Source organism: Hypanus sabinus, chromosome 6 (genome assembly GCF_030144855.1).
Source record: "Hypanus sabinus isolate sHypSab1 chromosome 6, sHypSab1.hap1, whole genome shotgun sequence".
In the NCBI taxonomy this organism is placed as follows: domain Eukaryota; kingdom Metazoa; phylum Chordata; class Chondrichthyes; order Myliobatiformes; family Dasyatidae; genus Hypanus; species Hypanus sabinus.
The window spans coordinates 147,588,479-147,607,233 of record NC_082711.1 but is presented as its reverse complement, the minus strand read 5'-3'; the positions used below and the strand labels follow the sequence as shown (position 1 = coordinate 147,607,233).

Here is an 18,755-nt window from a genome sequence, read left to right as displayed (position 1 = left end):
TGCAAGAGGAAAGCTTTATATCTAGTCTGAACCGTCAGTAACCCAAGACTGCTTGTGAAAGCAGTTTAGAAAAGCTTTGCAGCTTAAATGGAACTGAAACTAGCTTTTGGGCATTTGTTTCAGGTGAGTCTGGGGTGCTCCTTATGTTGAGGCATTTGCTTTTCTAATCCCTTGTGAATCACCGTCAAATCACATATGATTTTCTAACAGAAAGCTTGAAGCTTACTCAGTTAAATCAGGATTAAATGATAAACCCTGATCCTGAATTTATACAGTACTTGGTTGTGATAGGGGCAATTAGGAGATTCAGAGCAGGGCACAGGCAATCCAGACAATGAACAGGTCTGAATTAATTTACTGATCATAAGATCCTGCACCACTACAGAAATGCTGCAGATAATTTCCCAAAATATGCCAGCAGGATGATGTATTAACATCAGGCTCCCTGAATAGCAGCTCAGTCAGGTTACCCTCAGCCAATAAACATGTCAATTGCTGTTCCAATGAAGAACAATTTCTATTTTATGTCTTTTGCTGAGGCAGCCAGGATTCTACACAACTTGGCCCTCCTAGAGAATAGCATAATAGTTGTGGGTGGAAGGGGAAACCAGTCAGGAAATCCGACACCCAATATGTAACCAGGAGGGAACGCCTGAAGCAAGAAGGTGGCATGATCATCATGGAGTAGAAACAGACCAAAGTTGTGAGTAGACCAAGATCTTCTGAATGGAACCAGGGCTGCATCTGATAGGGTTTAAGCTCCACCAAAATATCTTTGGATTATTAAATATTGCATATTAATCAGTTCTTCATTGGGAAATAACTGTGCTTAATACACTACCAAGTAGAAATGCTACAAGGCCAACTAAGCTATAGTAAAGGCGAAAAAGGCTTCTGCGATCACCATTCAATATGATGTCAAAGGTTCTGTCTGATAATGGCCACCTGAAGGTGTTTCTTAGAATTAGAAGATGCTGCTGTTCAAAAAGATGGCATAATGACAATTTATCTTTTGTGATCAACGTCATTCCTCCAGTTCTTTACTTCCACCCTTAGCAAATTTGATTGCACATGGGAGATAGCAGTTAAAATAAATGCCCTGTAACAGCAATTAATTTCCAGAAAAGTAATGCGTGTTTGCTTGTTCGTCTATTGTAACTGAAGAGGTAATTCATTATCTGTGGTAAGTGAAACTGGCAGGAAGAGGGCACATTCTGTTTCTTTGCCTGATGGCACATTTTAGGACCAGTAATAAAATTTGTCTCCCATTTCCAGAAATGTGCTGAGCTACAGTTATAAAGTGCTTTTCCTTTAGAAGGACCACTGGATAAAGATAAAAGTTGGAACAAACCTCAAAAAAAAACTCTTAAATCTCCTTCCTTTTTCTGTCAGACTCAACATGGGAGTTCAGATTGTTGTCTTGTAATCAGGGCTAAGAGCCCATAGCAGCTCAATTTACTTCAGTCTCATTTTAAAAAGGCAACTCAAAATTTAAAGAGTGGCATTTCAAACACATGTCCAATTTTACTATCATCCCTTTGTTGTTCCTGTGATGGAAATGCACCGAGATAACCGAACAACGAAATATCTGACAAAAACTTCTCAATGGTAACATCAGCAAAGGCCTGGCAGCACCCCAACATTACTGAATGACTGCAGCACCAATTACTTCATGTTTAGTATTTGCTGCCAATGGCATTTAAATTACTGTTGACAATTTTCCTCACTGCATGAAGAGAATAATGTGCAGATGTGCCTTTAATATTTCTGAAACTAATACTGGAGTTTGGGGACATCCCTTTGGTGGGAGAAAAATACTCATGGGCAGCAATAGATCAGAGTGGTCATTATTCAGTCATGGTAGCTGACAACCATCTTGGTATTCCAGCACTTATTCTTACCTCCAACTATTTTCCCCAAACAAAATTCTGGAGCCCTTACAGCAATGGGCTTGTAAACCGTGTTATATAACATAGTGAATGATTTTTTTAAAAATCAACAACATTGCTGTGGTATCATTGGCCACTGGCTAATTCTTTCTTCCACCTACTTAGATGCAACTTGCTCTCTTCTTAAGTACCTGTAGACCGGGAAAGGTTAGTGTGCAGTCAACTTGCACTGTTTGCGTCTCCAAGGCAACTCATCCTGCAGCATTTGTGCAGACCAAACCATGGATAAATCCCAACTTCAGCCATAGGCTGGGATTGGTACACCTGGCTCACGAGTAGTTGGGGTGGCATGGTAGCGTAGTGGTTCGTGCAACGCTTTACAGTGTGGGGGATCTGGGTTCAATTCCTGCTACTGCCTGCAAGGAGTTTGTACTTTCTCCCCATGACTGCATTGATTTCCTCTGGGTACTCAGGTTTCCTCCCACAGTCCAAAGGCAGGTGGTAGGCTAATTTCTAAATCTCTTACTGTCTTTCCTTTCGGTTAGTCCTGACAAAGGGTCTCGGCCCAAAACGTCGACAGCACTTCTCCCTATAGATGCTGCCTGGCCTGCTGTGTTCTACCATTTTTGTGTGTGTTGTTGGTAGGTTAATTGGTCATTGCAAATTGTCGGGTAATTAGGCTAGGATTACAGTGCGGCTCGAAGGGCCTATTCTGCACTTTAACTTAACAAATAAATTCATTAGTTTAAATAATGTAAATACAGGCATAACAAATAAATGCTCTGAGTCAAATGCGTTTTTGCCACCTTAGAGGTATTCACAGGAAAAAGACAATTACCAAGAAATACAAATTATGTTATGCACATGGAGTAGTGAGGCACAACTTGGGAGGTATCAGCAGAGTTAGGTACACCAGTACCTTCACACCAGATAGATTTGCATAATAGATTTCAGGAAAGAATACTCACTGGAGTTTGATAAGCTGTCAGTATGTAAACTAGGAAATTGGTGGAGGTAATACAAATGTGGTTTACAACAGTCTGGAGGACAAATGGAGCATTGTACGTACAGTCAGCATAGTTTATATACGACAGTGTATGGCCCATTTACAAGGAGGGATTATATACCAAGTGAAAAGTTGTGGCTTTTACACCTTTAGTTTTAAGTAATTCAGCCAGTTATAAAGGCTTCCAAATTTGCAGCAGTTAATGCAATCAAGTCAGCACCAAGACCTGCAACTTCGCTTTCAGTTTTGTGACCAATGTACTATCTACTGGGTGTGGTTTCCATACCCTGTCATTATAGAGGAAAGCTGGTTGAGGTGATTAAATGGTCTGTCTTGTTCTTAGCTTTAGCATCGTGAACTGTTCACAGAACACATTTCTTGAATTCCAGCTACCACAACAGATATGTTTACCCAAGATTCACAGAGGAGCAATTCCAGAGTGGGTACTGAATCAACAGGGGAAACTGTGAGTGACATGAAACATGACAGTCAGGCATTTACTAGTAATGGTGAAGGTCACCACCAGCTCAAACTGGCATACTGAAATTAATGACCCTGAAATAAACCACTCATTTGCATTGAATCAGTAACTGACGTTCCGTTTCATCATCCAGTCACTTCAGTATAACAACGCTCCATTTCTTTTGTCACTTTGATTGTATACGTCCACATAAAGAGAGAACCTCAAAATGGAAAGTGTTCGTATTTCAATAACTCACTGTGTGTGGTCACAGCCAGATATTTATGCCCCTTCCAGGACATGGATCAAACGATTGTATTAAAATGAAGAACTGCATGCTGCTTACTCAAAAACGGATTCCTCAATACTATGGCCAATGAATCTAGCAGAGATCAGATGCAGCATTGCATACAAATAAGACCCTCCCTACAGTGTGAAAATACCATGGTTGCAGAGATCGGAAAGAACAAAAATGCCACAACATTCAAAAAGGCCAACATTCAGCTGTGCGGAGAAAGGTATTATATCAAGTTTATGACCTTTCGACAGAACTATCAGAACAGTAGAAATGATAGGCTCACGTCCTGCAATTTTAACTGCTTTCTCTCCCTCTACAGATACAGACTGATCTGCTGTTGTTTACATGGTTATTAATGTTAATGGGGATGTTATGTCCCAGCAGTGAGGAAAAAATTGAACAATTTACACAGGACTGCAATAAGAATGGAAGAACAGCTCATTTTTGCACTGGAGCCATCAGGAGATGAATCACCACTGCAAGACGGACAGGTGCAGGATAAGTCATCAGCCAGAACTTGTGTCATCAATCAATAGAATTTTTTTTCCACTGGTTAAATTTACAAATGTGGAAACTTTATTTTTCCTTGGAATGGAACACATTTGATTTGATCTGCTCCTGCACAGTGGCTGCTTTTGCAAAATGATAGGCTTGACAAGTTATTCCAAATATCAGAATTTTATTTTGTGAATCCATGGGTTGGTGGGGCATATGGAGAATAAGCTTTCAGTGTGTGTTTATCCACTTTTTTTAAAAAAATTAAGTTCACACATTCTGCTCGGGATTGTTCCACTCGTGAAGCCAGCTGTAGTGGGCTAACATCAAACCAATCAGCACTCTTAGCAATTCAGATAAGGACATTAAGAGAATGGGCAGTAGGTGATTCAACACAACTATGGCTGATCTACCCCAAGCTCATCTCCCATCCCTACCTGGACTCCAGTCTTTGTCTCCCTGACTTTTCATAAATGTATTTCCTCTTTAAATATCCCCAATCATGGTTTCTGAACCCTCAAGGATACTGAATTCCAGAGGTTCACCACCTCTACAAGTAGTTGCTCCAAGAGGGCTTAGTTCTGAAAGGCCAATCACTAATCTTGTAACTATGTCCCCTTGTGAAAATGCCACATCTAACCTGGCATGGTCCCATGGAAGCAATTTGTATGTCTCAATAAGTGCCAAAGAATACAGAGCTAATTTAGTTAGTTGCCCATGATACAGCAGCACCCTCATTCCAGGAATTAGCCTAGTGAGTTTCTTCTGGGCTCCCTGCCACATCATTATGCCTTCTCTTAAATAAGGGACAAAACTATTCCAATGATGATCAACATTCGTCTTGTAATCACCACTTCTTTCAAGCATCATTGAAGGGATCTTGCTTCTAATGCCCCTCTTCATCGGTTGATTCTAATTGACACCAGTTACACCCAGCCTGGTGGAACCCCTGATCTAAGCAGTACCAGGCTTGATTTATTCAAGTCTTTTATTTTAAAATTTACAAAGAGTGTTAAAAGGTCATTCCAGGTCAGTTGGCTGAAGGAATATTCACTGACTTCCAAGTGAATAGAATGCATGGCTCATTTCTCAATTTCCGTTGCCCATTCTCATCTCCACCAGCAGCCAACTTCTCTGAGCTCCATCACACATCCTACCCGTCTCCCTCAGTACACACATGCATCCAATAAAACCAAGCGCGCCCATTCCATGTATACTGGAGGTACTCAAACTACAGCTGGGTGGGTGGGTGGGTGGGGGGAGAGTTAAAATATGGAGGCAGAGAGAGAAAACTAAGGCGCTGAAGAGAGATGAGAAAATAGAGCACCGTGTCATGACAAGTGTGTGACTGTAATTAGCATTTATTATAATTAAGTCTCAGAAGCTGAACGATAAAACTACATGGTAAAGGTGTATATGCTGCAGGGGGTGGGGACTTGCTTTGGAGAGATGGAAATGTAATTCCGCTCCCTTGGATGACAGACATATCTAATTAGTTGATCCAAAGACCACAGGGCAAGTCGGTTTCCACAACAGAGGTTGAACGGCTGTTCCCACTGCCAGGATTCGGGGGTAGACAGATTACTAAACTCAGAAGAATTCCTTATTAAAATGCAGCACTGTCGAGCAGGTTAGGGTAGTAAGAACCAGGAGTAGGGAGAGGGGCTACTCAGTATTCATCTGGCGACTCGGATCAGGAGCCAAAGCGATCAATCATACCTGCACATCCTTCACCTGCAGCCCTGTAATCACTCCCGGGGACCGGACCCTTCCCGTCCCCAACACACCGAGACTCCGCCCGCCAGAAAAGCTGCAGACACCGCTCCCCTCACCCCCTCTTCCCAAAACACTTCGGCTCCCTGAGAGCTATTCCAGGTGAAACCCGCTTCCCGGGGCAGTTCGGTCTCAACGTTGATCCGCAGGGATGCGGCTGAAGTTCAGAGCTGTCCTGTCTGATGCCCGTCTCCTCCCTCGAGCTCCGCACTGACGCCAGTGTCCGCAATGCCAGGTACAATTCGTATCCAATATTGAGAAACAGAGAGAGAAGAAAATAATCCGACTGCTTCTCCCTCTGACTGCAGCAGCCAATCACTCCCCCCACCCCCCCGAGTCAACTGCAACACGCCATCTCTCCAGCCCCGTTACCCGAACGGGCTGTTGCATCTGCAGCCGAGGAGCACCTTGCACATATCCACCCTACTCCTCCCCCGGCTCCCAATACTCACAGCCCGCAACTCCTGGGTGCGATCTTTCATCTCTCCGGTGTCTCGGAAGCTCGGTTCGGAACGGCTCTACTGCACGAACTCAGCAACAGAGGATGGCGATGCCGAGCTCTGCGGATTCTCTCCCCCACTCACCGGGCGAAGGAGGCGGCTCCAAAGACTGCCAGCTTCCGGCAAAGCGCATGTCGGGGCGGAGCCCGGCAAGGCTCACTTTATACACGGGAGAATAAGAATGACAAAACATTTACTGACATCAAAAACTGACACAGGATTCTGCAATTTGCAGGCATCTCACTCGCAAAAAGCTGTAAAATCAACGCACGGCGCTTCAACGGGAACAAATATTATGAAATTAACGACGAAATTCAGTGAAATTAACACATTATGAAATTACAATTAATCCAATACTTCGCGAAACTAATACTGAAATTAAGTGTTTTTATTAAGTGAAATTAACACGACACATTGTGTAATTAACAGTGCAATTAACATGAGATATGGCGAAATTAAAGATTAAATTAACATAACGCACAGTAATATTAACAGCGAAATTAACACAACTTTCAAATTTATAGTGCAATTAGCAAAGTACATGGTGGAATTAGCGAGATTAACAGAACGCAAGATTAAATTAACAGTAATGTCATCACTGCATCTTGTGAAATTAACACCTGTGAAATTAACAGCGAAAAACAAAAACGATGATTTTAAGTGTGACGTTAACATGAGAAATTAACAAAGTAAAAGTGAAATTAACACCATTTAACGATAAAATTGACACAGAATTGTAATAAAAAGTGAATTTGCCACTTGGAATTAACAACCATTTTAACACAACACATGGAGGAAACTACAGCAAACTTAACGGCGCCCTGTGAAATTTACACAACGTGCCGTGACATTAAACAAGCCTTAATTTGCCACATATTCTTCTTGTGCATTTTGGGGGAGCTGCCTGAAAAAAAGTCCGTCAGAATAGTTCAAAACTGGAAGAGAATGAAGGCTAACCTTGAGGGGTGAGGTGGGACTTTAAGGAGATTTAAAGAAGTCCTTAAAGTTTTGGCGCGAGAAAGCTTGGAAAAGGAAATGGTACGGGGATTGAAGAATTCCGGAAACTATCCCCTCTCCCGAAGCAACAGGTAAAACGGGGGAATGAAAATAAGCGTCGTGTGTTTTCGCTGTGCATTTTTTTTTGTGTGCAGCACGTACCATGTCGATGATGCATTGTACTGTCCAGTAACAGGTGCATACGCACAGCAGCGCTCTGGGTTTAACTAGTTACCCCCACGCTGACGGAGTAAGAGTTGGATCACATGGTCCGAAGGAATGGGAAGGTGGAACTTGGTAACGTTAGTAATTGTGTTGAACGAGATGCACGCTCACGGTTATCCAAGTTCAATTCAATGATTTGATGAGAAAGAGGAACAAGGGTAAATCGGCAGGCAATTATGCAATGACAAAAAAGGAGACGATATTGAGATACGCTGCCTTTGATCACTTGGGCCGTCAACTGGTCTTGGCGAAGCCGACCTCGAAGTTAAGTGCCCCGAGGAGGAGAATGAATCGTTTTGAAGTAAGGAAGGGCTTCAACACATCAAGCGGTTAAATTAACGTCCTACAATGAAATCCATATGGGCTTTGATGAAAATGATCAAACACCAAAGTTATACAACGAGCAAGAAAGTAACAACGCAAAAAGTGCAAATGCAAAGGATAAAATTAATGCGTCAGTGCACTGGATATAGAACGAGATCTGTGTGGTAGAATTGTATATGCAGTTAGGTGCGGTTAAGTGACCGAAAAACTACAACAGCAAAATTCCTATCTCGTCTACGATATAAATTCTGCACCACCTGACCCGTCTCAATCCCATTCACTACAACTGCTACCGGCGTCTTTCACATCTTCTCGGCCACTTTCAGAGTGTTTCCTGTCTCTGAACCGAGATTTGGCTTTTCCTTCAGGAGACCGCAGAACCAAGCCTGGGCAACGATAGTGAAATGCAGTAGCCCCAGAGCTGTGTATTAAGGGAACAAAAAAAAAGTTACGTACACAACGCTGGAAGAACTCAGCAGGTCAGGCAGCATCCGTGAGAAATGAGTAGCCAACGTTTAGGGCCGAGACCCTTCATCAGGAAAAAAAAGTTACTAAGGTAAAACCACTCATAAGTTTGGTCCAATAAAGTGGTATTTGAAAAAAATGGAAGCGCTCCTGTATTCTCTACCTTTTGGTGCTAATTAATAAAACAAGTATTGTTAATTGTTCTCTCACGGCAGTTCATTTCTTCATTAACTTGATATCATTTGATTTCATTATAGCTAAAAATCTGTTCTTTCTTTAAAATTCAAAGTAAATTTATTATTAAAGGAGATGTGTGTCACCATATATAACCCTGAGATTAATTTTCCTGTGGACATACTCAAACTATAGAATATAAACCATAACAGAATTAACGAAAGACCAGCCAACTAGGGCGGTCAAGCAGAGTGCAGAGGTTAACAAACTGCAAATACAAAAAGATGAAACAATAATGATAAATAAGCAATAAATATTGAAAACATGAGATGAAGAGTTCTTGGAAGTGAGTCCATTGGTTGTGGGAACATTTCAATGATGGGCAAGTGAAGATATCCCCTTTAGTTCTAGATGGTTGAGAGGTAGTAACTGTTCCTGAATCTGGTGGTGTGGATTCTGAGGCTCTTTGACCTTCTTCCTGATGAAAAGAGCATGACCTGGGTGGTGGGGGCTCCCTACAAGGGACACTGCTTTCCTGCATCGGCGTTTTGTATAGCTGTGCTCAATGGTTCAGAGGGCTTTACTTGTGATAGACACCGAGTAGTCATAGTCATTGAGGAGAGGATTCTGAAGATTCACTTCTGGGTGAACTGGATGTTCCTCTTCTATGTGCTGAATCACCAACCAATTTATCTTGAATCGTTGATCCTTTTTCTTCCTCCCTTAATTCCAGGTGAAAGAGTTCATGCTTACTTCTTGACAGGCCCTTAACAATGAAGTTACTTCGCATGTTTCTAAACTCCAGAGAATAGAGGCCTGATCTCCTCATATGACAGATAACCTCTGAAGAATCAACAAAGCTTGATTTAAATGTTTTTTTTTCCAAAAGCATTGAAATGTCAATGTAATTTCAGCTATTTTTCCCTCCAGAAGCAACATTTGTTGGTTTGTGCGACAGCAATTAATAAGAAATAAAAATCAATTACCACAATTAATAAGTGTAAAAATTAATTTTTCACAACTTTGACTTGAAGTTTATCTTGTAGTTTCGGTGAAACCTTAACAAAGGCCATTGTGATGAAAAGTCACTGATCTGAAACATCATCTGTTTCTCTCTCTACAGATGCTGCCTGAGCTCCTGAGTAATTTCAGTAATATCTCTTATTTCAGTGCAGCATGAAAAATAAACAATGTTATTAGACACTGGAGCAAAGTTAGGCTTTTTGAACAATTGATTATTGCTGATTTATTTTCCCTCTGCACCCCATTCTCCTGTCTTCACCTCTACCTTTGACACCCTTACAAATCAAGATGTACACTTTAAATATTGTATAACCAGTTTACAGTATTTAGCTTCCACAGCAATCTGTGGCAATGAATTCCACAAATTCTTCTGCCTCTGGCTAAAGAAATTCCTCCTCATCTTTGTTCTAAAGGGATGTTCTTTTGTTTTGTGTCTTTGCCTTCTGGTCCTGGACACCCCCGCTCAACATAATACTACTTAATAAACACAATTGCAAGTGAGTTTAGGATAATACAAAGTTAAATTAATATCACACAAATCAATTTACATAGAACCCATTGACATTCATGATTTAATTGGAGAACTATGAGAAAATTTGTGAAAATTTAATTGGGAAATATGAGCCTATCAAGCAGGAACTTGGAAGCATAAATTGGAAACAGATGTTCACAGGGAAACATACGGAAGAAATATAGCAAATGTTCAGGAGATATTTGTGTGGGGTTCTGCGTAGATACGTTCCAATGAGACAGGGAAAGGATGGTAGGGTACAGGAACCATGGTGTACAAAGGCTGTTGTAAATCTAGTCAAGAAGAGTTCATGAAGGATTCAAAAATAGATAATGATAGATATCTAAAAGATTACAAGGGTAGCAGAAAGGAGCTTAAGAATTAGGAGAGCCAGAAGGGGCCATGAGATGGCCTTGGTGGACAGGATTAAGGAAAACCCCAAGGCATTCTATAAGTATGTGAAGAACAAGAGAATAAGACGTGAGAGAATAGGATCAATCAAGTGTGACAGTGGGAAAGTGTGTATGGAACTGAAGGAGATGGCAGAAGTACTTAATGAATACTTTAGTATTCACTATGGAAAAGCATCTTGGCAATTGTAGAGATGACTTGCAGTGGACTGAAAAGTTTGAGCAGGAAGAGGATGTGCTGGAGCTTTTAGACAGCATCAAGTTGGATAAATCACTGGGACCAGACAGGATGTACCCTAGGCTACTGTGGGAAGCAAGGGAGGAGATTGCTGAGCCTTTAACGATGATCTTTCCATCATCAATGGGGACAGGAAAGGTCCTGGAGGATTGGAGGGTTGAGGATGTTGTTCCCTTATTCAAGAAAGAGAATAGGAATAGCCCAGGAAATTATAGAACGATGAGTCTTACTTCAGTGGTTAGTAAGTTGATGGAGAAGATCCTGAGAGGTAGGATTTATGAACATTTGGAGAGGCATAATATGATTAGGAATAGTCAGCATGGCTTTGTCAAAGGCAAGTCGTGCCCTTCGAGCCTGATTGAATTTTTTGAGGATGTGACTAAACACATGTAGTGTACATGGATTTTAGCAAGGCATTTAATAAGGTACCTCATGCAAGGCTTATTGAGAAAGTAAGGAGGCATGGGATCCAAGTGGACATTGCTTTGTGGATCCAGAACTGGCTTGCCCACAGAAGGCAAAGAGTGGTTGTGGACAGGTCATATTCTGCAAGGAGGCCATGACCAGTGGTGTGCCTCAGGGATCTGTTCTGGGACCCCTACCCTTTGCAATTTTTATAAATGACCTGGATGAGGACGTGGAGGGACGGGTTAGTGAATTTGCTGATGACACAAAGGTTAGAGGTGTTGTGGATAGTGTGGAGGGCTGTCAGACGTTACAGCGGGACATTGATAGGATGCAAAACTGGGCTGAAAGTGGCAGATGGAATTCAACCCAGATAAGTGTGAAGTGGTTCATTTTGGTAGGTCTAATATGATGGCAGAATATAGTATTAATGGTAAGACTATTGGCAGTGTGGAGGATCAGAGGGATCTTGGGTCCAAGTCTATATGACACTCAAAGCTGCTATGCAGGTTGACTCTGTGGTTAAGAAGGCAGACGGTGCGTTGGCCTTCATCAATCATGGAATTGAATTTAGGAGCCGAGAGGTAATGTTGCAGCTTTATCGGACCCTGGTCAGACCCCACTTGGAGTATTGTGCTCAATTCTGCTTGCCTCACTACAGGAAGGATGTGGAAGCCATAGAAAGGGTGCAGAGGAGATTTACAAGGATGTTGCCTGGATTGGGGAGCATGCCTTACGAGAATAGGTTGAGTGAACTCGGCCTTTTCTCCTTGGAGTGATGGAGGATGAGGGATGACCTGATAGAGGTGTACAAGGTAATGAAAGGCATTGATTGTGAGGATAGTCAGAGTTTTTTCCCCAGGGCTAAAATGGTTAGCACGAGAAGGTATATTTTTAAGGTGCTTGGAAGTACAGAGGAGATGTTGGGGTAAGTTTTTTTTTATGCAGAGAGTAGCGAGTATGTGGACTGGGCTGCCAGCAGCAGCGGTGGAGGTGGAAACGATAGGGTCTTTTAAGAGACTCAATGGATACATGGAGCTTAGAAAAATGGAGGGCTACGGGTAAGTCTAGGTCATTCTAAGGTAAGGACATGTTCGGTACAGCTTTGTGGGCCGAAGGGCTTGTATTGTGCTGTAGGTTTTCTATGTGAGGTGAATTAACTATTAAACAATTAGCAGATCATTAAGTAAGATTAACATGGGTATCATCAACAGCATGTCCAGGTTACAGAATTCTGTACTTTTATTATGAATTTATAGTATCTTTATAGCCTACTTTTGCATAATATGATATTCCATATCAAGATCTGGTTTAATATCATTGGCACTGAAATTTGTTGTACATCAGTGCATAATAAAAAGCTATAGATTACAACAATAAATTAAATAAGCAGTGGAAAAAGGAAAAATGGGTTTAAAGTCCATGCAGAAATTAGATGGTAGAGGGGAAGAAGCTGTTGCTAAAACACTGAGTGTGTGTCTTCAGGCTCCAGTACCACCTCCTTGATGATAGCAATGAGAAGATGGCATGTCCTGGATGATGGGATGTCAATTTGAGGCATCACCTTTTGAAGTTGGCCTCAATGCTGGTGAGGCTAGTGCTCACAATGCAGCTGGCTGAGTTGGGAACATTTTGCAGCTTTTTCTGATCCTTCGCAGTGACCCCTCCATATCAGACGGTGAACAACCAGTTAGAATACGCTCCATGGTGCATCCGTATACATTTTCTAGAGCTATTGGTGACATACCAAAACTCCTCAAATTCTTAATAAAATATAGTCCATCTTTTCCACTGCTGATCCCTTAATAAAAAATGATGTGTGTTCCCTCAACCTCCCCTTGCTGAAGTCCACAATCGGTTTCTTTGGTCTTAGATATTGAGTGCAAGGTTGTTGTTGAGACACCACTCAACCAGCTGATCTGTCTCATTCCTGTATGCTTCCTCGTCAGCAACTGAAATTCTGCCAACAATAATTGTGTTATTGACAAATTTATAGGTTGTGTTTGAGCTGTGCCTAGACACAGTCATGGTGTAGAGAGAGTGACATAATGGGCTAAGCATACATTGTTGCGGTGCATCAGTGTTGATTGTCAGGAGTAGGAAATTTTATTTCCAATCTGTACAGGCTGTGGTCTCTTGATGATTAAGTCAAGGATCTGGTTGCAGAGAAGTACAGAGAACCAGGTTTTGGAATTTGCTGATTAGTACAGAGGGTTTGATGGTTTTGAGTACCAAGCTGTAATCAAGAAATAGAAGCCTGAGGTAGGTGTTGTTATTGTCTATGTGGTCCAAGATTGAGTGGAGAGCCAGTGAGATAGCCTATTGTGTCGATAGGCAAATTATAGCATGTCCTTGCTTAGGCAGGGGTTGACTGAACATGACCAGCCTCTCAAAGTGCTTCACCACAGTAAATTTGAATACAACTGGATGATAGTTATTGATGCAACTCACCTGCATTTTTGGGCACCAACATGATTGTCACCCTTTTGAAGCTGGGAGATATCCTTGAACACTCCCACCATAGGTTTTCAGTGTCCTACCAGGTACACCATCAGGGTCTGACACCTTGTAAGAGTTCACCTTCTTGAAAGATGTCCTCACATCAGCCTCTGAGACAGAGATCACAGGGTTACCAGATACTGCTGCAATTTGCACAAGTGTAGTTTTATTCTCTTTCAAAGCGTACATAAAAGGCACTGAGCTCACCTGGAAGTGAAGCATCACAACCATTCATGATGTTAGGTTTCACCATATTGGAAGTAAGCCTGTAAACCCTGCCACAGCTGGCATAGATCTGATTCCACTCTAACTTCAATCAGAATTGTTTTTTGCTCTTAAAATAGCCTTCTGTAGGTTGTACCTGGACTTCTTGTATAATTCTGGATCACCGGTCTTCAATGCTACAGATCTAGCCCTCAACAGACTGAATCTCCTGGTGCATGCATGGATTTTGGTTTGGGTATGTCCAATATGTTCACAAAGGCACAGATTCGCCGCACAGTTCTTGATGAAGTTGGTAATAACTGTGGCATATTCATTCAGTTTTGTAGTTGAAGCCTGAATTGTGTCCAATCCACCAACTCAAAGCACTCTTCTTACCTTGGCCATTCCTTCATGGTGCTCACCACTCATGCTGTGGTCCTCAGCCTCTGCTTGCATGCCCGAAGTAGAAGTACAGCCAGGTGCTTGGACTTTCCAAAGTTCAGGTGTGGAATGGCATGGTAAGCGTTCTTGATAGTGTTGTAACAGTGGTCAAGTGTGTTGGCTACTCCGGTTTGTCAGGTGATATGTTGGTCAGAAACTTCCTCAAGCTGGCCTGGTTAAAAAAAAATCCCCAAAATGGTCAGAAAGGCAACAAGGTTCACTGTTTTGTGTTTGCTGATCATGGTGCTCAGCTCTGACAGTGCTAGCTTGATGTCAACCAGAGTAACATACATCACTTATCAGGATGTTGGCAGAATACTTCCCCACCAGATAAAATGGACAATTCAACCGCTAGAAATTCCAGATCAGGTGAGCACATCTGTACATCATGATGATTTTATTATGAAATGCTCTCCATCTCCTTTACCTTTAAAGTACCCAACTACTCTGTCTTTGTGGTGACTGGTAAAGCCCTCAGACTGCAGCACTGCATCCAAAATGGTGTGACTGAGCCAACACTTCAGTGAAGTAAAGTGCAGAGTAGTCACTGATGTCCCTCTGGTACTTCAAACTTGCTCAAAGTTCTTCATTTTTACTTTCCAGCAGGATAGTATGTCATACAGAAGGCATTGGGAATGGACCCAAATGTAAGACACAGACACTGAAGTGCTAGGGAGAGCAGGAACACAGAGCCTAAGTCAAGGGAGAGCAGAGCAGAAGCAGGGAGAGGCATAGCTGGACACAGACACTAGCCCTGGATGAGACCAGGACTCAGGGCCTAGGCTACAACTTGGACACAGACTGGAACCTCCTCAGAGCCTTGGACATGGAGCACAGAAACACTGAGCCTTGGACTGAAGCAAAGGAACACAGAGCCAGGACCCCTCCTTGGGAGCAGGACATAGGGGCAGGGTTTTACACAGAGCCAGGACCCCTCCTTGGGAGCAGGACATAGGGCTGGGACTCATACACAGACAATAAACACAAGGACACAAAGAGACAGTTCCAAACTCAACAATAGATAGTTCCTTCTGTTGGCATGGCAAGGCTTCAGTCTCACTCAAGCAGCTGAACTTGACAGCAATACAGGCAAGGATGCCAGCAAGGCTTCAGGCATGGGTAGCCAGCAGGGCTACTGGCCAGGCTTCAGAGAGAAGGAAGGGAACAGTCCAGCCTCAAGGTAATGGCAAAGACAGCCTGACTTACCCAACAGAGGCAAGGACAGGAAGGGACAGATCCCACCATAGGGTAACAGCATGAACAGCCAGACTTACCACACAGATGCAAGGATACCAACAAGACAAACCAGCAACCACACTCAACCCCAGGGCCACTTATATTCCAGCCCCAATATGAGAATCAGGTGCCTGTGATTAAGCCCAACTGAAACAACGGACAGCCAGAAGACCCGGAGTCCGGAGTCCATGGACCGGACTGTGAACCGGAACGCGGACTTTACGGACTGGACCATGCCATAGTAGGGAGTTGGGGGGAGTGTCAAAGGTCTCTGTGTTTTAGTTCAAAGGACTCTGTTTTAGTTTTACTTGCAGTCCAGCACACTTTCCGTGTTTGCTTTCTCCTAAAGGGAAACTGCGCTCACTATCTGAGTCTGCAATCTCGAGTTTGCCGAATTTGAAGATCGATAGGTCTTTTTAAGCATCTTAAAACAATGTTGCTTACTGAAGTATCAATGTTTGTGACTGTGCACTTCAGTTGTAGTAGACCCAAATGGAAATATTTGATGATTTTTTTTGGAAATGCACACAAGGAGTCACCACTTTCTGGCACTATCTTGAATTGATATTCCTTTCCAAAACAGCAAGCATATTAATCAATCTGAAAGTTTCCATTCATCTTTTTCATTAACCATTTGGTTGAAAGTTGGAAATACACTATACTTTCCAAATCCAAAGCAGGGCTTATATTACCATAAGTCTTAACCAAATAATCAATTTCAGGCATTGATCATGTCCAGTCTTAAACTCTACCTAGACTGAGTAAACAGGTAACCTGCAAAAAAAAAAAAAAAATTGGATTTGATAGTAACTTTATTCTCCTGAGAATGTGCCAATGAGTTTCATAGCCAGTACAATAGTATATGAAGTATAATTAATCAAATACAGCTGCCAAACTGCACCAGTAACTTCCTGGAACGCTCTTGATTTCAGGGAATATGCTGACTAGGTCAATTTGTTCTAAACAAAACAGCACCATGGAATGTATCATATCCACAAAAGAATAACTTTTAAAAGTCTTAGGTGAAAGAGAACAGCTTGGGACATCAGATTGACATTCCTTCCATCATCCAGTACAGGTAGGATTTCCCAGTGCCCAACCACTTAAATTCCAACATGTCGGTCCTTGGGCACTCTCAGGTTGGAGGGGCAACATCTAAAATTCAGTCTGGGTAGTTTCTGGCATGATGGCATAAATATTGATTTCCCTAACTTCCAGTAATTTCTCTGCTCCCCTCTATTTTTTCATTCCTCCTTCTGAATCCCCTCCTTTCTCTTCACCTGCCTAGCACCACCCTCTTGTGCCCCTCCTCCTTTTTTCCCATGGTCCACTCTCCTCTCTTATTAGATTCCTCCTCCTTCAGCCTTTTACCTTTTCTATCTGTCAACTCACAGCTTCTCACTTCATTCCCCCTGCTTCACTCACCTACCTCCCCACTCACCTGGCTTTACCTATTACCTACCAGCTTGTACTCCTTTACCTCCCCCTCATCACATTCTAGTTTCTTCCCCCTTCCTCTATAGTCCTGATGAAGGGTCTGTGCCTGAAACATCGACTATTTATTCCTATACATAGATGCTTCCTGACCTGCTGTGTTCCTGCCGCATTTTGTGTGTGTTGCAACCAAATGTCAATTATTATTGTATGGGAGAGGCTGGCAGAAGGAAGAAAGGTAGCTGACTGAATGGAAGAAAACATTATTATTGCTGATGAGCTTTGCGTCTTTGCTTGTGTGCTGTTGGTTATGCCTTTCCCAGGCAATTAAATCTAACACATTTACCACCTGATCCTCCAGCTTTTGTGTTACGTTACACATTCATTCCTCTAGCACAATGTTTCCCAACCTTTTTTGGCACAATGCTACCCCCAAAGCACCTTCCTATTTGCTAATGCCCCTCTTAAGCACGATATACTTTCTGGTGCCCCTGTTGTGTAAAAACATGTCTACCATATGCTAACATGAGAAAAATGATTCTGTTTTAAATTTTTACGTATTTGACTTTAAACCTAGCTTGATCAGTATCTGTGTGCTCTGCAGCAGCTTCAAAATCAACGTGATCCTTGAGCTTGATGGATTTTAGCAAGAGTTGTAATATTTGGTTCAAGTTGTTACAACAAAAGCCAAAGACCCCATGCGTAACAATGTCCAAGCGGTTTTCGTATTTTGTAAGTATGTGGTTCACAGCACTGAAGCCTTTTTCAGCAAGGTAGGAGGGTAGAAATGCAATAAAGAGCAGTTTGGCTCTTCTCCAAAGACCAGGGAACTTCATATGGCAGTGTAGGCTCATAGCACAAAATCCAACATTTTTAAGAAGCATTTTTGCTTTTTTATCATTCTGAATTTCGATAATTTCTTCTTGCAAGCTCCCTTCCTGTCATTCAACCTTGCAAAAAATGGGTTACTTACCCAGTCCAGAATTTCCAGATCATTCGAATCTTTAAACCGATTCTGAAGATCCTTGTTCAGTGACTGCAGGTGTAAGCAGTACTCTTGCAAATCACTGTCTCTGAAAGAGTCATATTTTCCATGCAGGGAAATGTGAGAACATTCTTCTCCAAATGTTTTGCTTATATATCTCCAATTTTCTGATAAAAATGGACACTGCATTTTTTGCCTGGACTTTTTGAAATTCTCACCCTGCAGTTTCATATTTAGAAAGTTGATTTTTTGGCTAAGTATGCCACATCTCCACGTCGAAGTTCAAACTTGTTTCCCACGTTCTTGTCAACTTTGAGCAAAAATTCAACCACAGTGTCAGAAGGATCAAAGAAATGCTTTAAGCAGCAGCCTTTTGACAGCCAACACACTTCAGTACGAAGAAGTAAGCATTCAAACTCTTCATTGCTATCTTGGCATAACTGGTGAAATAGTCTGCTATTTAATGGATGAGATTTAATTTGGTTGATAGTAGATATTACAAGAGTCATGCTTGAAAAAATTCGCTTGTTGAGATGTTTAGCTGTGAGATGTTGACAATGAATTACACAATGGATTACAAACAGACTTGGATTTTTTTTAATAAATGCCTCTAAACCAGCATGGTGACCTGTCATATCCATCTGTTGCACAAGAAATCATGTTCCTAATTGGAATACTTTTATCCTCAATATACATTTTGAGCTTGTCATAAATTTTTGATATTTATTTTTAACTTTTTACAAAAGAGAATCTCTTCAAAAACT

The 18,755-nt window shown here is 41.9% G+C and overlaps 1 protein-coding gene across 1 annotated transcript in view; it reads right to left on the bottom strand.

The window, feature by feature from the left end:
- LOC132395096 (syntaxin-1A-like) overlaps positions 1–6,496 on the bottom strand; it is a 282,164-nt gene extending 275,668 nt beyond the window's left edge. The window contains exon 1 of the mRNA XM_059971402.1: positions 6,374–6,496. Coding sequence (XP_059827385.1) covers positions 6,374–6,403 — 30 coding nt within the window. The 5' untranslated portion in view covers positions 6,404–6,496. The remainder of the gene's footprint in view (positions 1–6,373) is intronic.
- Positions 6,497–18,755: the final 12,259 nt, after the last annotated feature.